The 21,905-nt window shown below is 47.1% G+C and overlaps 1 protein-coding gene across 8 annotated transcripts in view; it reads right to left on the bottom strand.

Annotated features, from left to right (window-relative positions):
* The window catches only part of CRHR2 (corticotropin releasing hormone receptor 2), a 306,121-nt gene that overhangs the window by 225,342 nt on the left and 58,874 nt on the right, over nucleotides 1-21,905 (bottom strand). For 5 of the 8 annotated variants that reach the window (XM_053265000.1, XM_053264999.1, XM_053264998.1 and 2 more), the window contains one exon: nucleotides 3,715-3,834. In XM_053265000.1, the coding sequence (XP_053120975.1) occupies nucleotides 3,715-3,834 (120 nt within the window). Of the gene's footprint in view, nucleotides 1-3,714; nucleotides 3,835-3,940; nucleotides 4,397-21,905 lie in introns of those variants that run through there. The other 3 variants (XM_053265007.1, XM_053265005.1, XM_053265001.1) reach the window with 3 other exon arrangements.

Here is a 21,905-nt window from a genome sequence, read left to right on the forward strand (position 1 = left end):
CCATGCCAGGAGCCCATCAGGTTGTCCTCTACTACTGATTTCACGGCAGGCTCACTCTCGACATGATCCTGTCTTCATTGTATGTGCCAGCAGACTTATCATTCAACCAGCTTATTGTGGTCCTTACATTTACTGTATAAGATGGGCCAACTGTTCTCACCCCCATATTATTCATTCATATCCCACCTCAATCAAGAGTCCTCACTCGCTTTAAAAGTCTCAGAGAAGCTAGAGGCGAGTGAGGACTCTTGATTGAGCTAGCCTGATTGAGCAAATCAATTCAATACACTGCAGAAATGGTGCAAGCCTACGCCTCTTTACTAAAAAATGAGACCTAATGGCTGATGTGCCCACACCTGAGAACTGCCCACACCACTGTGGGCAACTGAAACAATGTTGGAGGTGTTGTGCAAGAGAAAACTTGGGGGTGAGGGGTAGGAGATCCAAAAGAGTCCTCTTGTACTAATACAGAAAAGAGCACAATTGCACTTCCGCGGACTGCGACATTACAGCCCTGATTTCCAATGGTGAAAGCATTGCAGAAGCACAACTGTGCATTGTCCCGTATTAGCACAACAGTACTCTGGAGCAACATCTCTGAGGTTGTTCCAGTCTCCCACAGTGCTACTGTGGTATCAGCCACTGTGTTTAGTGGGGCTTACTCCTAGGTAAGCATGCACAGGACTGCAACCTTACACAGCAAAAACTAAGACCAGCATACATGACTGTGCCCCATCCAAGTTGCAGATAAATGCAAGCTGAGGCGGAGAGAGTATGGGTTGCTTCTGCCATTAAGTCACCAGGTGAGATTGAGTCACCCAAGGCAAGATCTGAGCAAGGTGCTTCCTGGCATACGGCTCACACAATCAGCCACTACACAACACTAGCTCTGGAAACCATTGAGAATAAAATGACGGCAAGATGCACAAATGAACAAACACAAATGCAGAAACACAGTCTTTCCTGTTTGTAGGCCACATGAATATCCCCACTGGGCACAGAAACCCTTCCCCAAACTAGGCAAGCATTTCAGGACATTTGGTTCTACTCTACACACATCCTCCTGCTTAGCCGTATGAGATCAGGTTGCATAATTCCAGATTACTGACCTTGGGTTAGTTACCCCTTAGCACCTTTCAACCACCTTTTTTGTTCTCACAGTCAGGTCCATAAAGGGGTAGTTTCTTCCCCCTTTCGGGGCATGCTGAGGGACAAATTGGGGTTTTAAAATCTACAATGCAGGCTGGCATTGCTGCAGATGAACCATTACCAAGGTGTGATCTAGCGCCAGTGGCATCAAGCAACCAGGTCATCTTTTGGAGGTGGGCAGATTTACTGAGAATATCCAGGATCATGTCTACTCCTAATATTTTTCAGGTTTCTGGTGTCCATTACTGCTCCCTGCAAGCTGCACACAGCATCTGTGTTGGCCTCTTGGGGAAACCCGAGATTCAATCTGGGTAGAATCCATCACATGACACACAGCATCATACTTTCACAGGAACAGAGGCAGCGGCCTCCTACCGAGTCAGAGTTTTGGCCCATCTAGCTCAGGATTGTCTACACAGACTGGAAGCAGCTTCTCCAGGGCTGCAGGCAGGAGTCTCTCTTAGCCCTGTCTTGGAGATGCTGCCAGGGAGGGAACTTTGAACCTTCTGCAGGCAAGCGTGCAGGTGCTCTTCCCAGAGTGGCCCCATCCCCTCAGGGGAATCTCTTACAGTGCTCACACATGTAGTCCCCCATTCAAATGCAAACCAGGGTGGACCCTGCTTAGCAAAGGGGGCAATCCATGCTTGCTACCACAAGACCAGCTCTCCTCTCCTTCATTTCCTGCACTTTCCATTGTGCTGAGGACTGAAATTGAGACGGATTCATCCCTGGTTCTATCTGGGGATGGGTCTGTTGCTTAGCGGAAGAGCATCTGCTCAGCATGCAGAAGGTCCCAGGTTCAATCCCCAGTATCTCCAGGTAAGGATGGAACAATTCCTGTCTGAAGCCCTAGAGAGATGCTGCCAGTCAGTGTAGACAGTACTGACCTAGATGGACCAATGGTCTGACTCAGCTTCCTATGTTCTCAGGTTCCAGTTGTCAGCTATGGAGCAAAATGCCTGGCAGCGAGAAGTAATAACCAAGAGCAGAGTCAACCGCTCCTCTGAGCATGGACAGGCTGCCTCTCGCTCATCCCTGAGCAAACACAAGCCGCTTCCAGAATTAGACAAAAGGATTTTCAAGTCAGCGGACACAGCATGGAGGCACACTTGAGCATTAATAACACCGCCCCCGTCCTCACTGCAGAAATTAATCATTAGTTCTGTGCCAAGACCCAGAGTCAAGAACATGGCCCCTGGAGGACCTTGTGGGCCAAGGATCAGGCTCAATTAAGCAATGGAAGTTAATTACAAACTACACTCACACTCCCAGGATGGCATTCTAATCAGCTTAATGATGAATATGAGCAGGGGCCGTTCCACAATATTTTTTCCCCCTATTTCTCCATAGTCGTCCATTTTTGCCTATTTCCCACTGGGGAAATTATTCCATTATGAAACGGAATGTCCAAAATCTGGTGAACTGGCAAGTGAACGCTGACAACCCCAGGAGAGAGAGAGAGAGAGAGAGAGAGAGAGAGAGAGAGAGATATTTCCCCACTTTGGGGGCATACACCACTTACTGGATACAAGCACATGGAGCGGATAGGACCACAGCCCAGGGGTGGAGCAACAGCTTTGCATGCAGAAGAACCCTGGTTCAATCTCTGGCAGCATCTCTAGGTAAGGCTGGGAAAGGTTCCTGCCTGAAACTTTGGAGAACTGCTGCCAGTCAGTGTAGACAATCCTGAGCTAAATGAGCCAATGGTCTGACTCAGCGGACAGCAGCTTCCTCCCATGTTCCTAGGTGATGGTCAACCTTCAGTCTCTGAGCATTTGCCAAATTTGTCTCCTATTGTCAACATTAACATGCGAGTGTTGGCAGTCACCAAATGTTAGATCTTCACTTTCATCCATAAATAGAAAACACATGGTACCCACTGACAAACTTTGAAAGCTGATATTTGGGTTATATGTACCTCCAAACAGCCTGACTTTGAGAAATAAATTAAATTTGGACAAATTTAGTGGTCAGAATTCAAGACCCAAACTTCACTTTGTAGGAGAGGGTCATACTCCAGCATGGGGCAAACAGAGTTTCCTGTGGGGTGGTATATTTGGTTCCATTGCTCCTTTGCACACATGAATCAGCCTTGGATTAGGGAGGGGAGGATTTCCAGTAGCATACAGGACCCTTGTATCTATACTTGCAGAAGCATAGATACAAAGGCTCTATCTATACATACATACATACATAAATACATACATACATACATACATACATACATACATGGAATTCTACATGCAAAATATACAATGACAGTTTGCTGGCATATGTTACATTTTTGCTGTGTGCTCAGAAACACCCAGCTTCCCTTCTGCCTGAAAGAAATATATCGGATAACTCCGTGAACTTGTAAGCAAATCAAACGGTCATCATAGAAAGGACTTTTGTATACGTCTTTTGGAATGCAATTTCTCAGTTCCCAGGAAAGCAGTTTAGAGAGAAACTGCCTCTGTATATGTCTCTGTTGGGACTCTTTTCTTGGCACAAAACTAGGATTTAAGGCACGAAGAGAAGAAAAGAGAAGAGAAGAGAAGAGAAGAGAAATTCATTTGCACTTACTTGTGGTGTTGTATTTGACCCCATTGACGTACTCCGGGCAAGGTCTTTCTACCAGTTCCCCAGCACTGGTCCGTGGCCAGCAAGTCCCAATCTGATCAGTAGTGGCATTGCAGAAGGGACCTTCAAAAAAAGAAGAAAGGAAGTGAGTGGATATACAGGCTCCGCAGGGTGGGGGGAAATGAACGGTGACCCTAGGAACATGCAGCACAAGCTTCTCCCTCCCTACCATCAAGTCCATCCTGAAACACATCCCAGAAGCTGCAGTTAGCATCCAGTTCCTCGATAAAGTAGTGAAGAATGATCGTCTCATTCATTGTCCTGAGGCTTTTCCCTCCTTGGCCAGATTCCTTTCTGATTTTCTTTGCCCTGTGCCAGTTAAACTGGAGCAGTCTCTATCGGCGCATGTGGATTCATCTCTTTCTCTCTCTCTCTCTCTCTCTCTCTGCCTCCGTGCACTGTCTTGGGCGGTGGGCGGGCTGAGGAGAGTGAAATCCTCCAAGTGCTCCTGCTCTAAACAGCAGCTGGGGAGCCAATAACATCACAGCCAGTTCCTAAGCAAGGGGCTCTCTGCCCTTGCGTGTGCCTGCCCCCCCGCTGGCACTTGGCTACTCTCTAATCTGGCTTCAGCAATGGGGAGAAAGCGAGAAAGTGCCTGTGTGTGAGTGTCATTCTGTCATCTGCTGCGACTGGTTTGTTGATCGCTTCTGCAATACACGTTGAATTGCAAAATCAGATCGGAGAGCCGGATCCAAAGCAGAGTCATAAGATGAAATTAGCCTTCTTGGGGCCTTCAGAACTGAACTGACTCCACTCTTCCCGGGTGCCTGGTCTTTTAAGAGGAGAGGTGCCTGAGTTTATCAGCTGTCCCTGAAAGCTGTATTCATGTCCAGTGCAGGAGGTTAGCTTCCATGGGAGGCATCTCAGTGGCAAGGGAGAGGAGAGCTGGTCTTGTGGGAGCAGGCATGACTTGTCCCCTTAGCTAAGCAGGGTCCGCCCTGGTTGCATATGAAGGGGAGACTAGAAGTGTGAGCACTGGAAGATCTTCCCCTTAGGGCAGGGGATGATGGGAGTTGTAGTTCAAAAACAGCTGGAGGGCCAAGGTTCCCCACCCCTGCCTTAGGGGATGGAGCTGCTCTGGGAAGAGCAGAAGGTTCCAAGTTCTCTCCCTGACAGCATCTCCAAGATAGGGCTGAGAGAGAGATTCCTGCCTGCAACCTTGGAGAAGCCACTGCCAGTCTGGGTAGATAATACTGGGCGAGATGGACCTATGGTCTGACTATGGCAGCTTCCTATGTTCCTATCTAAGGGGAAAGGAATTCTGCACATGCACTGAGGTACTCTTCTTTACAGGCAGACTGCAAAATACAGAAGGGAAAAACTGTTCCAGCATATGAAGACTAGAAGAGCATTCAGGCCCTCTTTAGGCAATCCAATTTAGCGCAATAAATATGCAGCTATGAACCATTGCGCTGCAAACACAAAGTTGTCACTTTGTTGTGGGGCAACTGCATTTTCCTGGTGCTGGCTACACTGCCTTTTCTCCAGAAAATGTTAATCATCCTTAAATCCCCGTGAAATCAAAAGGGACCATTGCTACTGCAGACCAACTCAGGGCAAAAGCCAACTCCATGCCAACGCAGGGACACCAATGTAAGGCAAAAGTGGGGACAGAGACCATGCTTAGAGGAGAATCAGCAAATGGGTGTGGGGGGGGTACTTAACCTCTCCCTGCAAATGCTTTCCCCGGCCATTTTCAATCTTCCCATTTCCCAGGTGAGCATCAAAACCAATGAGACGGAAATGACCCCAGGAGGATGAAGTGAGGGTGTGGTGGGGTAGAGAGACATTTGCAGGAAGAATAAGGTGTTGTGGGCAGCAGGTGTGGGAATAGTTAAGCACCTTCTGCCTGCCAATTCTCCCTATAAGTGCTTCTTCCACCCCTATTCACATCATGTTGGTAAATGTGGATTTGGGGGGGGGGGACCCTTTGGCCAAGATAGCATGTAGTTCTTCCCTTAAATCCCATGAAGTCTCAATGAGACAAAAGCACAAATAACTTTGTTTGGATCAGGGCCACTATGGGGTATGATATTGTTTTTATAACAAGTGGAGACCTGCAATATCTGTGGGCATGTTTTCTATGTGCAATATCTTCTCTGTGCCCATTCCCCCATTCATGCTCACAGACATCTGCCTCCTGCATCAAAGTACCACCCTCTTGTAACTAAAGTCCGATTTGGGTGATTCAGCTATGGAAGGCCCCATCTCACATGTATATGAGCATTAAAATATATACACATTAAAAATTAAAAAGATGAGAATTAAGGTGCTTACAATTCTCGTGCACGCTGTAAAAAAGTGGAAATTGCAAATTAAGGTTGTTACCTTAATTTCTACCGCATGTAAGAAATAAAGATTCTGCATAGTCTCTCATATGAACTTGGCTTTACAAATCATACTCCATGAAACCACACTTTGCCTCCATAGGTTGACATTGGGCTGGGCACTGCAGCCTGGCAGAAGCTTAACAGGTGCAGTTTCTATAATTACTTGCAAGTGATGCATCTGATGAATTTCTGCCTGATGCATCCCTCCCAAGCAACCCTCCCTTTTTAATATCACCTTCCCCCCTTTTTAAAAGCTTCCCCCATTATCCCTCCAGTTTTACGGGGATCCTTCAATTACTTCCTCCACTTATTAACAATAGGACTTACTCTGGAGTACTGCTAGGCAGCTGTTGCTTACAAAATAATTCAGCAAACCATTACTCTCTGCTCTGATCCAGTTAGCCACACAGCTAAGCTTGCTATGGTGGCTCAGTTGGTCTGCATAGCTCAGCTTCATTCACTCATCAGTACTACGGCAGGTGGCAGCCATAATTACTGAGAGGAAAATCTGTTTTTGGAAGAGTCAACCAAGTCACTTTTCATTGATATGTGACAGGATATCCAGAGATAATAAGGACTTGGAAGGCAAATGACTTGAGAAATACTGAATGGGCTTTTATCAAATAATTAAAAAAAGAAAATATTCTACTATGCAACTGAATTTCTAGATACACTGAAAGGGGAAGCAAGCCAAGCCAAGCCATACAGAGGCTGTCAACAAGTAAAACCAGCATCTTGGAGGGTCAATTTTCAAATTGCTGTATCTTGTTTATTTTTCAACAGATATACATGATGTTTAGGCAGGTGGTCCTGTTCATCACCTAGTTTCTCCATTCCAATTTTCATGTGGATTGGATAGATACTTTCAGTGTTATGAATAGCTTATAGTGGTAGAATGGGGTTTCATATTGCACCTGTGTGGAATGCTTGGCTTGCTGTGTAGTGTAATAAACGCCAGAGTGGAACATTCTCAACAGAGAACTTTCACCTCCAATTGGGTGGGGCTCAGGGGAGCAAAAAGTGTGTGTGTGGGGGGGGAACTAACTTTTTTTTTGCTAGGGTACTTCCCCCTTTTAGTTCCATGGCAACAGCAGAAGGCGTGCTTCTTGTGGCCATCAGCCACAGTTTTCATCCCAGAGATGAAAATGGCCCTGGGGAAAATACGACATCATTACTTAGTGTCATTATGAGGATATTTAGGGGTAATGGGATGGCAGCCACTGGAAGAACCACTGTTCACTAGCAACCCCCCCTTTCCCATATTTCACCATGCCACTCAAAATGCACCAGAGTGGCACCCTATTTTCTAGGGTTTCATTCCGATCTACCTGGGTGTTTTCCGGATTATGAGCGTTGCACCAGTAGAAGCATTGCAAGGTCCGACAGAATGGTGGAACGGTTTCAAGCTGCGAGTAAAGAGTTGTTCAATGCTTTGTGGTAGGCTGGTGGCCGTTCATATTGCTGTCCACTGCAATGTGGTTTCCAGGCGAGCGTGTGTGTGTATCCATATTCTCCTTGAACAGTGTTATCTCCCCCTCCTCCTGCCCCATTTTTTGTCCAATGGGGTCGTGGAGGGGGCGGGGGGATGATGTGATGTCTTTTAAAAAAATTATTGTCTCCCTTGTGCAAAGCCGTCAGGAGGGGGAAGCGCCATTAAAAAACAAAAATTTAATTGCAGTATTGCACCCTTGCGCAAGCGCTACAGCAAAACACAAAACCGAAGAAACCTAAACCAATAGCAGGGAAAGTGCCACTCCAAAACAAGAATTTAATTGCAGCATTTTACCCTTGCACAAGCCATCCAGCAAAACAAACAAACAAACAAAATAGTGCAGAGGGCCCCTAGATAAACATCAAGGGAGTTGAGGATCGGGGGAATCTGAACAAGAAGGTCACGATGGAGGAGTCAAAGTTTGTTCCCCTTGCTTTGCCCCCGAAAACTGGTAGCAAAGCAAGCCAGGGCAGAGCCTCTTGGCTCCTAAGGCTCCGCCCACCTGTTGCTCCTCCTTCACACAGTGTAAATAAAATTAAATTAAATTAAATTAAAAAGGAATAAAAGAAATAAAAGATAAAATAAAAAGAGACAAATAAAATCAAAGCAGGAAGGGACCATATGGACAGATCAGCCCCCTCCCCATGAATCATCCACACCACACCGCTGGGAACATTGTTGTAACCCTCCTACAATGGAAAAATACTGCTACTTTCCTGCAACACGGATGCAACATTGCAGTGCTGCAGTGCAGCAATAAAACCCAAAATAGGGCATCAGAAATATGGACGGCACCACACGGCAAGTGATGTGGGATCACAGGCAGTACGGAGGCACAGTTTGTGGACACGTTGCAAAACTGTTGTAGCATGTAATGCGGAAAGCGCCCTGGAGAGGCCAAGGATCTTCTGCAGGAAAAGCAGATGCTGCACTACAGACACTGGAACACAGGAAGCTATGGTCCAGCTAGGATTGCCTACACTGACTGGCGGCATCTCTCCCGGGTTTCAGGCAGGAGGGTTTCTCAGCCCTACCTAGAGATGCTGCCAGGGACTGAACCTAGGACCTTTAGCACACAAAACAGATACTCTCTTGCTGAGCTGTGACCTCCTTCCCATGGAGGAGAACTGGTCTTGTGGTAGCAAGCATGAATTGTCCCCTTTGCTAAGTTTGCCACGGCAACTCACGGTTGCAAAAACCGGGTTTGCGCAGTGCTCGCTCCGCAAACCCGGTTTAAGCACTGGGCTACTTAAGCGGGTGACCCGCTTAAGAACCACCGGGCTTGCAGCCGAGCCCGGTGGTTTTCACGGTGGGAGAAAACTGGGCTAGCGTATTTTCTCCCATCATGTGACTAGCCTCTCGATCTGTTTCTGTCTCCAAATGAATGCACTCAATTATTCTCATCATCCTTTACATTCCTTTGGAATTTCCAAAATTTACTATCCCTCAGTTCCTTATTGAAATCTTCCAATTCCTTATCCAATGCATAAAACTGTCTCCACCAGCTCTCTCTCTCTCTCTCTCTCTCTCTCTCTCTCTCTCTCTCTCTGTAGGATCAAATCAAGAAACCAGGAGAGGAAATGGTGAAGAATGTTCTTTCATTTCTCCAGGCAGGAGCGCGAAGACATTATGGGGTATTCTAGGCCCAATTGAGTGCCCCAAGGCTCCTGCAGTCGAAATGCAAGCCTCATTAGCCATTGTCATCAGTGAGTGCCTCAGCACCATTTGGTTGTGGGGCTGACACCCACCGGAGAGTTTATAGTGCATTCGCTGGTTGCTAGGCAACGGTGTCCTGCCCTCCCAATTACTAAGCAGAAAGTGCGAGGCTCGTACTTCTTATCCTACACAATTCCCTGAATGTTACCCACCGCGCATGTATACATACTGTACAACCTCGTTTAGCAGAACGGCCTGACTAATGAATGCGTTTGGGGGAAATTGGCAGCCCGATTCATGGCGAGGTGTAGTGTCGCCTCTCAGTCACGTTAATTTGGCGGGGGGCGCATTTGGACATGTTTGCAAACTGAGGGAACTGAGGCCTGCCACACAATGAAGCGGCAGTATCCTGAGGTAGCAGAATTGGCCGTGTCATTTCAAACTACAAGAGGGAAGGTGCCGTTTCTGAATGTACTGAGAGCCACACGCTTAAAAAAAAAAAAAAATTAGACAAAATCATGATCTGTTAGGGACTTCCTATATGGAACTTCCATACCCAGAGGCAGTATACCTTGGGGTTTCAGCTGCTGGTGACAAAGAACAGGGGACATAAGAATATAAGAACAGCCCTGCTGGATCGGGCCCAAGGCCCATCTAGTCCAGCATCCTCTTTCACACAGTGGCCCACCAGATCCCTCTAGGGAGCCTGCAGGCAAGAGGTATGGGCATTCCCTCTCTCCTGCTGTTGCTCCCCTGCAACTGGTACTCAGAGGCATCCTGCCTCTGAGGCTGGAGGTGGCCTTTAGCCCTCCAACTAGTAGCTGATGACAGAGGTCTCCTCCATGAAGTCATACAAACCATGTAGACTTCATGAGATCACATGATGTGACAGTGGGCACTGGCTAAAATGGATTGCAAAAGGGACTAGACAGTGGAGGATAGGTCTAGCAAAGCTATTGCCCGTAATAGCGAAGAATAGCACCTCCATATTCAGGAGGAGTCTACCTTTGCTACAGAATATTCACTCCAAACAACCAGGGTTAGCTATTCCCATCGTGCCTCTTTGTGAGTTTTTCAGGGGCGGATCAGATTGCTTGCTGTTGTAAACCGAAGGCTTGAATAGATTAACTTTGAGTCTGACCCAAGCAGGCAAGGCTTCTCAAACTTGGGTCCCCAGATGTCATTGGACTGCAACTTCCATCATCCCCTCAGCCTTCGACCACTGTGGCAGTGGGTGATGGGAGTTATAGTCGAACATTATCTGGGGATCCAAGTTTGAGAACCCCTTGCAGTAAGGCTCCTCTTCGTTGTCACAATCTTATGTGGCTCTCACACTTGACAAATGTCGGCTTCTCTTTTTTCAGCTGATGGGCAGCCACCTGCAATGCAAACACTGTCTTTAATATTAAGAACTGAACTGTGACAGTGACAGGGAAGTGTTCTTAGGGGTTTTTTTAAAGCATGTCAATATGCAGATTTGTGGTGATGAATCTGTAAGCCGCAACCCATTTCAGAAAATATTTACTGCCAGCGAAACAAGGGATTCTAATAGACCAGACAAAAAATGTTTCTCAACAACATTGAAGCTATATTTTTTCCGGGGTGTTGACACATCTTGCCTTTCTTCAGTCCTATAAAACTGTGCAAGTGAATCCTATTATAGGAGGAAAATGATGGAGCATTACTGGGAAGTGATAAGGAAGCATTGCCAAAACAATATCTGGGCACAGCATTGTCAGTTTTTGACGATTACCCATTAAAAGGTGCTAAGAATGAATGCACGAAACACAGTTAAATTAAACCTTGCATTATCTCAACCTCCTTTCCCCATTAAGTGCTCTGCATTTTAACTAGCACTGCAGGTAGACGGGTGTTTGGCCTTTTCTGCAGCAAAGACATCAAGGAGGGGAGAGACTCAACCCCCAAATGCTTGGGGTGCTGCAGAATGATTCTCAGACAACAACTGGGAGGTTCAGAATCTGGGTTGGGACTTCAGCTGTACTCTTAAGCCTCAGAGCCCACTTCAGGTGCTAAAGGGAATAACATCATTCCCTCCCTGTTCAAAGCTGCAGGATTGGCCAGGACTAGTAGAAAGGTGAGGATCTTGGGCTTCTGCCTTGCCTGGGAAATATTATATAGCAGGATCTCTTGCCTCCTGCACTTCCCTTTCAAACTCCCACTGAGATCACTGAATTCAGAGATCTTGAGTATACCCTCAAAGTCTGCATAGGGGATTTAAGGGGACATCTTCTTCTTCATGAACCCCGCCACTGGTCTGGTGGTAGCAAGCAAGACTTGTCCCCTTAGCTAAGCAGGGTCTGCCCTGGTTGCATATGAAAGGGAGACTAGAAGTGTGAGCACTGGAAGCGATTCCCCTCAGGGGATGGAGCCTCTCTGGGAAGAGCAGAAGGTTCCGAGTTCCCTCCCTGGCAGCATGTCCAAGATAGGGCTGAGAGAGATTCCTGCCTGCAACCTTGGAGAAGCTGCTGCCAGTCTGTGAAGATGGATAGATGGACCAATGGTCTGACTCAGTATATGGCAGCTTCCTATGTTCACCAGGGGAGGTCCAGTTGCAGTTGCCACCAGTTCGGTTGATGGCGACTCAAAACGGGGCCTTTTCTAGGGCTGCCCAGGACTCTGGAACACGCTTCCTAACACAATTAAAGCTTCCCCTCTTCTGGATGTTTTTCAGAAACATCAGAAAACACTGGCTGGAAAGGAGAGGGGCATGCCTCGTGCTCCCAGCTGGCAAGTGTTTTGTTTGCCAGCTGGGTGTGGGTGCGGGGCAAGGGGGCCCCTGGCTGAGGGTGAAGGGGTGCCTTAGGGTCCCCCTCACTCCACAGTCCCCACGCCCTGGTTCCAAATACTGCCAAGCTCTGGTTATCAGTTGCCACTTTTCATTTTGCTTCCTGAAGTGATTCTGCCACCACTGAAAATGCCCGGGGTGCCCTTCATCCTTCACCCTCCACCTTCCACCCTGAGCTTCCACATCCATAGACTCATAGGAACATAGGAAACTGCCATATACTGAGTCAGACCCTTGGTCCATCTAGCTCAGTATTGTCTACACAGACTGGCAGCGGCTTCTGGAGAAGCCAGGGAGGGAACCTGGAACCTTCTGCTCTTCCCAGAGTGGCTCCATCCCCTAAGGGGGATTATCTCACAGTGCTCACCCTTCTAGCCTCCCATTCATCGGCAACCAGGGGCTGAGCAAGATGGACCAATGGTCTGACTCAGTTGGGCACCTTCCTATCTCTCCTTAGTCTTATCTTCTCCAAGCTTAAGATACCCAGCTTTTTCAACTGTTCCTCTCAGGATGGATTCCAGATCCTTCACCATCTTTGCTCACCTCTTCTGAACCCATTCCAGTCTATCAACAATCTTCTTAAAATGTGGTGATGAAGGAGAATATTTATATACCTCTCTTCAACCAAAGTTCCCAAAGCGGTTTACAAAGAAAAATGAATAATATATAAACAAGATGGCCCCCTGTCCCCAAAGGGCTCACAATCTTAAAAAGAAACATAAGGCAGATACCAGCAACAGCCACTGGAGGGGTGCTATGCTAGGGCTGGAGAGGGCCAGTTGATCTCCCCATGCTTAATGTAAGAGAATCACCACTTTAAAAAGTGTCTCTTTGCTGAGTTAGCAGGGGTCCCCAAGACTAGTGATGCCCAAAACTAGATGCATTCCTCCAGGCCTGGGCCTGACTGAGCAGGTTGTGTCCTGGTTCTTCTTGGTTCCTCCAAGTGTGACCCAGCTGTACCCTTGATTGGCCAGATTCCTACAAGCTCTGATGCGGACCCACCAGATTTTGCCCTGATTCGCTCCCGATGGATACGCTGTGGCCTTAGATCTCAACGCGCAAGATCAGGAGTTCCCGTGCTTGGGTCCTCAGATGTTGTTGGACTATAGCTCCCACCACACCAGCTACAGTGGCCCAAATGGCTGGGGATGATGGGAGTTGTAATCCAACAACATCTAGGAATTCAGGGTTGGAACTCCTGATCTAGACACATCCTGTCTTCAGGGGCGCACCTAGGTGATCTTCGCCCCTGGTCCAGCCCTTCTGTGAGACCCTCCCACCTTGAGGCCCCCCCTGCCATGAGGCCCCTGAAACCTTTTGGAGGCCTCCAGTGGCAAACCTAGTTTTTTAAAAAAATCAAAGCTGCCGCGTGTCCGAGGGAGTGGCTGTCGGGGGGGGTAGTGTGCCAAGCAGTCAACCTCCTCCCCCCCCCGGCGGCAGCAGGGGGAGCAACCGCTGGGCACATCCTCTCGGCCCAGCAGCTGTAGTGAACTGCAAGGCGTCCCTGTGTCCCTGATGTCACAGGCTTGCAACCATCTTCCTCTGAAGTTAGCAGGTGTGCCTCACGGATTACGACAGCCGCTGGGACGAGAGGACATGCCCAGTGCTTGCTCCCCCCACCACCGCCAATGCCACCACTTGAGGGGGGGGGGAGGAGGTCAACTGCTCGGCTAACACACACACACTCCAGCAGCCATCCCTCGGCCAGGTAGCAGCTTTGATTAAAAAAAACCCAACAATGTAGGTTCGCTGCAGCGGGCAGGCACGGGATGGTTGTAGGAGCCCCCCCCCCCGGATATTTGGAGCCCCCGCCACGGACCTTGGAGGCCATGGACCAGGTCCCCAAGATCCGGGGGTTAGAGCGTCTCTGCCTGCCTTACCTACAGGGGCAGCGTAACTGAGAGCCCAAGTTGACAATCCCACCATAGAGTTATGTAGGCTCAAAGAAAGCAACACATTATTATAGACTTAGCAATTTTGCATGCTATAATTAAGCATTGGAAAATCAATGTCAGCAGATAAGAGTCAGATCGATTTCCCTGCCATTAACTGCCTGTTACAATAATAGCTCTCCCCTGATTTACTAGACAACGCAGGAACCTACTGGATTGGCGGGGGGGATAAAAAACCATGCACGGAAGCATATTGCGGCAAATGCATTTATTCGTATGGGTCTTTCCATCCATACCAAGGATAAAAAGATAACAAGCATGTGGACACCATCCAGTAAGAACTACTAATGTGCAAATCCTTCTGAAATGAATTGGAAACTGCTTGCAGCAGAATTATTATTATTATTATTATTATTATTATTAATCATCCACCATCATCATTCTATTATCATTATCATTCTGTTATCATTTCATTTCATTTGTACACCCCACCAAACTTCCATCTCTGGGAAGTTTACAGCAACATAAAACTAATTAAGGCAGAAATTAAACAATTTAAAACCACAAGTCTAGTTTAAAAGCTTGAGTGAATAAATGTATCTTTAGAGACTTTCTAAAGGTTGTAAGAGATGGGGAGGCTCTTATTTCAGCAGGGAGCACATTCCAGAGTCTTGGGGTGGGAACAGATACGGCCTGACCCTGTGTAGCCGCCAGAGGAGCTGGTGGCAACTGCAGACAAACCTCTCTGGATTATCTCAATGGGTGATGGGACTCATGGAGAAAAATATGTTCACTTAAATGTCCAGGGCCTCAGCTGTTTAGGGCTTTATAGGTTATAACCAGCACCTTGTATTTTGCCCAGAAACGTATCGGCAGCCAGTGTAGTTCTTTCAACACAGAAGTAATATGGTCTCTCCTAGATGATCCAGAGACTAACCTGGCTGCCACATTCTGAACCAACTGCAGTTTCTGGACTATGTACAAAGGCAGCCCCATATAGATCACATTGCAGTTGTCACATCTGGAGGTTACCAACATATTTACCACTGTTCTGAGGTCATATATCTCAAAAAACAGATGCAGCCAAACCTGATAGAAAACACCTCTGACCACTTCCTCAACCTGAGACACCAGGGAGAAGTTTGGACCCAGAAACACTCCCAAACTGAGTACCTGTTCCTTCTGGGGAAGTGTGACCCCATCCAGAAACCAATCAGCAGATCAAAATCATCTCCTGGGTTCTGACCCCACACAGTCAGTACCTCCGTCATACTTGGATTCTGTCTCAGTTTGTTATCCCTCATCCATCCAGGCTGTGATGAAGAAATAAATTTGGATGTCATCAGCATTCTGATAACACCCTACACCAAATCTCCTGATGATCTGTCCCGGCGATTTCATGCAGATGTTAAAAAGCATTGGAGACAGTATGGAGCCCTGGGGGACACCATACAAAAGTTCACGCTTTGAAGAGCAACAGTCTTCAAGTGACACCATCTGGAATCTGTCCGAGAGGTAGAAGCGGAACCACTGCAAAGCAGTGCCCCCCCCGCCCCCACGCCTCTCAGATGTGCCAGAAGAATACTGTGGTTGATAGTCTCAAAAGCCGCCAAGAGATCCAAAAGGACCAACAGAGAGACACTCCCTCTGTCAATTCGCCATTGGAGATCATCCATCAGGCCAACCGAGGCAATCTCCACTCCATAGCCCACCTAAAAACCAGTTTGGGTCTAGATAATGTTTCCACCAAGACTGCCTGGAGCTGGGAGGCCACCACCTTCTCATTTACCTTGCCCAGTCATGGGAGGTTGCAGAAAGGCCCATTTTCATTTAAAATATTTATATTCCACCTTTCCAGGGCAATACTGCTCAAAGTAACCCCTGCTAACTTGGCAAAGAGGCACCTTTTAATGTGGTGATTCTCTTTAATTTATCAGGGGGAGAGTAACTGGCCCTATCCACCCCCAGCACAGTACTTCCAGTGACTGTTGCTGGTGTCTATCTTCTGTTTCTTTTTAGTTTGTGAGCCCTTTGGGGACAGGGATCCATCTTATTTATTTATTATTTCTCTGTGTAAACCACCCTGAGCCGTTTTTGGAAGGGCGGTCTAGAAATGAAACAAACAAACAAAACAAAACAAAACAAAATTAATAATGTGGCTCCAAAAATAGTAAAGCAATCCACATGATAAAACAATATAGCCTTAATAAAAGTAAATAACTAAAATGTTCTAGCACTCTGCCTATTCAAAACAGCCAGATCCACATTGTTTCCGGTGCTCAGTGCTGCAAAAGGGAATTCCTCCAGGTTAGGAATGTTTCAAATGGACCTGCGCAGCCCTTGGGGCATATTTCTGAAGTCAAAAAGTGTTTTTGGAAGAAGGGAGCAGTAAAAAATGCCACTCTCCCCCATCTGGCCAAGCTCCATTGCAGAGTTATCCATGGGTGCAGCTTCTGTTACAGTCTTCTAATACCGCTCAAAATGTCAGCCACTAAAATCAGTGCAGGTATTTATACAGCATAATTGAACCAATCACTTCCAGTCATGGGTTTGGAAAACAGGCCTTATGAGGAAAGGCTGATGGAACAGGGCATGTTTAACCTAGAGAAGAGAAGACTGAAAGGGTACGTGACTGCACTCCTCAATACCTGAAGAGTGTTACGTAGAAGAGGGAAAAGACGAAATCAAACAGGCTTAAATTATAGGAGGGTAGATTTTAGATAAACATTAGGAGTTGCATGGGGCTTGGGGTGGCAGAGAACAGGTAAGCACCTTTCCCTTAAAGTTTCCTTAAAGTGACTGACCAGGAGAGGAATCTTGGGGTTCTGGTGGACAGCTCATTGAAAGTGTCGACTCAGTCTGCGGCAGCTGAGAAAAAGGCCAATTCCATGCTAGGGATCATTAGGGAGGGGATTGAAAATAAAATGACTATTATTATAAGGCCCCTATACAAAACTATGGTGCGGCCACACCTGGAGTACTGCGTACAATTCTGGTCACCACATCTAAAGAAGGACATTGTAGAACTGGAAAAGGTGCAGAGGAGGGCAACCAAGAGGATCAGGGGCCTAGAGCACCTTTCTTATGAGGCAAGGCTACAACACCTGGGGCTTTTTAGTTTAGAAAAAAGACGACTGCGGGGGTACATGATAGAGGTCTATAAAATCATGCATGGTGTGGAGAAAGTGGAGAGAGAGACATTCTTCTCCCTCTCACATAACACTAGAGCCAGGGGTCATCCCATGAAACTGATTGCCAGGAAATTTAGGACCAAGAAAAGGAAGTACTTTTTCACACAACGCATAATCAACCTATGGAATTCTCTGCCACAAGATGTGGTGACAGGCAAAAACCTGGATGGCTTTAAAAGGGCGTAGAGAAATTCATGGAGGATTTCTGCGTTTCTGCTTGGGCTCTCTGTGTCCCTCCAAATTGCAACTGCTCCCAGAGGGAGCAGTGGCAAAGGAGGGAGAGAGAGCCCAGGCAGAAAAGCAGAAAAAACCCTGATTTAGAACACTCCTCCCAGAACTTGAAGGAGACAAGGGGGCTAATCTCACAATCGGCAAAAATTGGGCTAGGAGAGCCTAGCCCGATTTTTGCCGATCATGAGAACCACCGGGCTTGGCTGTGAGCCCAGTGGTTCTCGATCGGGTAAACCGCTCAAGTACTCCTCCCCTTAGCCCGGATTTGCGGAGCGAGCGCTCCGCAAACCCGGGCTATCTGATCGTGAGTAGCCGTGATGTGGCTCTACTCCGTGGCTACTCACAAGCAGACCCCCCAGGAGAGGAGGTGAAAAGATCCCTCCTGGCTACGGGGATCTCCCCAGTATGCCCTGCGTGCTTGCACAGGGCATACTGGGGCTTCCGGGGGCCGCATGGCCCCCGAGCTCCCCAGCCCCCGTTGGCTCTGTCACGGAGCCGGCAGTTGTGTGGGCGGCTGACCTGGCCGCCCAGGGCTCCCTCCCCGCTTGTGTGTGGGGAGAGCAGGTGCCAAACTGGGTCTCACTGATAGTGAGACCCGGTCCAAGGAGTAGTGGGATCAATCATTGAAAAGACGCTCAAGTCCAGAGAGCAGCAAGCAACAGCCTTCCCTCAGTTGCTCTCGATTGCTGGAGTAGAATCCACCGCTTTGGAGCCGCTCTTGCCTCTTCCCCTCCTCCTGTGGTTGCTGCATTGCATTCCCTTCCTCTTCCCCTCTTGCCCTGTTTCTCTCCTTCCTTTCCGATCTGTGTGTGTGTGTTCTAAATTGCAACTGAGCAGTTGCAAAGGAGAGACAGAGAGCCCAAGCAGAAATGCAGGGGGGAAAACGAATTTAGAACACTCCTCCCAGGGGTCCGATCCACCACTTTGGAGCAGTTCTTCCCCTCCTCCTATTGTTGCTGTGTCCCCCCTTCCCTCCTTTCCCTGTTTCTCTCCCTCGTTTCTCTCTCCGCGTGTGTGTTCTAAATCGAGATTTTCCCTGCACTTCTGCTTGGGCTGTGTCCCTCCTTTGCAACTGCTCCCTTAGGGAGCAGTAGCAAAGGAGGGACAGACGGGGAAGGAAAAACTAGACACTTCTCGCTGTCGATGTTTCCTTCTGCTTATTGCTGTTGGCAACTGGCTGGATCAAGATGGCTTTCTTCCTGGAGAGAGGGAGACATTTCTACAACAAACCCAACCCCAGATAATCGGATGGGCACCATTTCGGACGTCACCATTAACTTGAAGCCATTCAAGCCGGTGTGTTTCATTCACAGGTTGAACTTGTGTCACAGCCCCAGCATTTCTGTGGCTCCTTCTTGATTTTCACTCACATTGCCACAAGCTGAGCCAAATATATAAGAGCTGGCCCTGGCCTCTGCTTGCTGCCTGCTGCTATAGATTAAATGTTTGCTTACAGTGCCGGTCTGCAGAGAGAGTTCCCTCTCTCTTTGGTGCTGCCTGTGTTTCCGTGCTGCCAGTGTGCATGGGGCTTCACTGAGTAAAGTACAGTTGCACCATCAAGTCATGTAAAATATTTTGCAAACTACCTGAAGACATTTTTATTAGGGGTATTAAAATGCAATTTAAAAAAATCACATCTGTCCCAAGGAGCTTACAATCTACATTTAGTAAGGAGGAGGAGTTAGAGACAAGATTACTACAGGATGAATGTGAGCTCACGAATTATATGTGGTTGGGATGGTGAATTTGTTGGAGATGAACTTCCAGTGCATCGACCTTTTGCACCAACTGTCCTAATGAGCACTAGGGGCATTGGGAGTAGAGACAGTGAGTCAGGGTCTCCCTATCTGTCCCTACTCTATGACCCCTGAACTGACTCTGCAGCACTTCCTGGGCTGAGTCACAATCCTTCCTTTCCTCCTAGAGAGCAGATGGAAACATATCTCTCTCTCTCTCTCTCTCTCTCTCTCCTTACCTAGCCACTATGTAGTCTTTAGATTAGATATAGGTCTTTCCTGTCTAAGTGTATTTAACCAATAAATGTTTAGTGTTTAGTCACACAAGGATCTCCATGTGTTTTCTCTAAATAGCTGCAATATCCAAACCATCCTCTGCTACCTACTCTGGAACTGGAGTGTGTGCTCATTCCTTAGTGCTCTGCTGTTTTACCTATTGTGGGTAAAAAATCAGCAACCTCTAACAGTTTTTCCATTGGGAGATGAGGACCAAGAGTCTCAGGGGCTTCATGGAAGAAGTGGACTTTTGAGCTTGAGTTTGAAGGCTGAGAAGGCTGACATCAAGAGCAACTTGTAGGCATAAGCGGGCAGCAAGAAAGAACGGACAGAAGTGTTTAAGAGAGTTGGAGGAGACTGCTTACACTTCTCTTTCTCTGTGGGTTGGGGGCAATACTGGAGATGGGGCCAGTGTTATATCAGCGCTTATCAAGATATGTGCTTGTAAATATGAAAACGGATCCTTAGTTTCTGTTCCTGACAATCTCTTGCAAAGTTTATCAATCTTGTGCCTGTTTGACCCAAAATACAGCAGTGACAATTCAGGCATTAGCAGATTTGCCTTGCTTTGGTTATAATTCGAAGCATTCGTTACTTTCAACCCAGCATCTTGCAAAGCCCAATTCTGTGCATGTTTACTCCATAAATATGGAATGTACTCACTACCTCCTTTCTCCTTGTAACTGTAGTTGGGATATGTGCAATTATTACAGTTCTTGCTTGATACTGTTGTATTCGTGGGTTCTGCTGTTGTTTACTCCTTGCAACTGTAGTTGGGATAGTTGACAGAGGCATCGGGCCAGGAGAAGGAGGGGGAGGCAGCGAGGGGCCCATTTTAAAATCTTGTCTCCGGGCCCACTCCAACCTTGGTACAGCCCTGGTCAGGGATGATGGAAGCTGTAATCCAACAGCAGCTGGAGGGCCAAAGCTGTGCAGCCCTGGGTTGGCCAAGTTTCATGTGATGTCCCTGAACATTGGGAATATTCACTACACACACACACACACCATCCTTGCATGAACATCTACTTTCTATCTAGATTAAAATAAACTGAGATTGGTTGCAGGGGCATAACCTGCAGGGGCATAGTAGGGCAAGGGGAGACAGTTGTCTGGGGGCCCACTGCCTGGGGGGGGGGCCCAGAGGGAAGTCACATGACTGACCCCCCTGCCGCGCACCCGCCCAGACGTGCATCGTCCACAATTAAAAATAATTTAGGATGATGTTCTATTGTGGCACATAGGTTATGTTTATATATATAGGCTGAATAGAGGTTTAAAAAAGCATAGTAAAAGTTACTTTTACTATGCTTTTTGTTACCACTCTTCAGCCTCATTTTAAGATTTCTTTACTTCATGAGCCAAGCTTCAATGAGTGGGGCGGGGGGGGAGCATTTTAAAATATTGTCTCTGGGCCCACACCAACACACACACACACACACACACACACACACCATCCCTGCATGAACATCTACTTTCATAGATAAAAATAAGCTGAGATTGGTTGTGTCATCCAAAGTCGCCAATTTCAGCGGATTCTAACCTACTTCCTTCAAATAACTCAAGATCTGCAACTCACTTCAAACCCTGAGTACAGATGAGCATGAATCGTCCCTTTTGCTAAGCAGGGTCTCCCTTGGTTTGTATTTGGATGGGTGACTAAATTGGAGCGTTGTGAGATATTCCGCTTTTGTGGATGGGGCCGTACGAAGCTCAGTGGCAGATCTGCTTCACATGCAGAAGCTTCCAGGTTCCCTCCCTGGCAACATTTCCAGGAAGGACTGGGAGAAACTCCTGCCTGAGACCTTGGAGAGCCACTGCCGGTCAGTGTAGACAGTACTGAGCTAGGTGGACCAAAGGTCTGACTCAGTATAAGGCCGCTTCCTATGTTCCTAAGGTTGACGGCTTCCCACCTCAATCAAAATGGACTGAGACAAACCTTGAAAAACAAACAAATCACATGTTTATTGAACGGCTGAGTGTTGAAAAAACATTTGTTTAAAAGAAAAAAGGTTGTCTCGGCCCATATAATGGATGACATTAGACAAACTGTTTTAAATTGTTTTAAATTGCTGCCCTGATTTTCCAGGGGTTTTTAGCTGTTTGAATTGTTTAATTGGTTTTATTCTGTTTTTCTAGTTTTGATTTAAACTGTTAACTTGTTTTAATTGTTTTCACCGTGTTGTAAACTGCCCTGAGCCATCTTGGAAGGGTGGTATATAAATAAAATAAAATAAAATAAAATAAAATAAAATAAAATAACAACATATAATGACTCCACTCCACATGGCAGAATTTAAATGTTTGAGCAATGGTGATGAAGAAGTTCTCTCCACTTGTTCTTGTGCATGTGTGTGGCGGGGGAGAAACCCTCTAATCGGAATATTCATTTAGAGCTCTGTCTTTTGGTCCCTGGATGGCAATGAAAAATAATTATATTTGCCGGTGGGTCTTAATTTCTGATGAATGAAGTTGCTCTCTGCTGCTGCTTATTGGTTTGTTTCAGTTATTGTTCTTATAGGATGCC

The sequence above is a fragment of the Hemicordylus capensis genome, chromosome 6, assembly GCF_027244095.1.
Source record: "Hemicordylus capensis ecotype Gifberg chromosome 6, rHemCap1.1.pri, whole genome shotgun sequence".
In the NCBI taxonomy this organism is placed as follows: Eukaryota; Metazoa; Chordata; class Lepidosauria; order Squamata; family Cordylidae; genus Hemicordylus; species Hemicordylus capensis.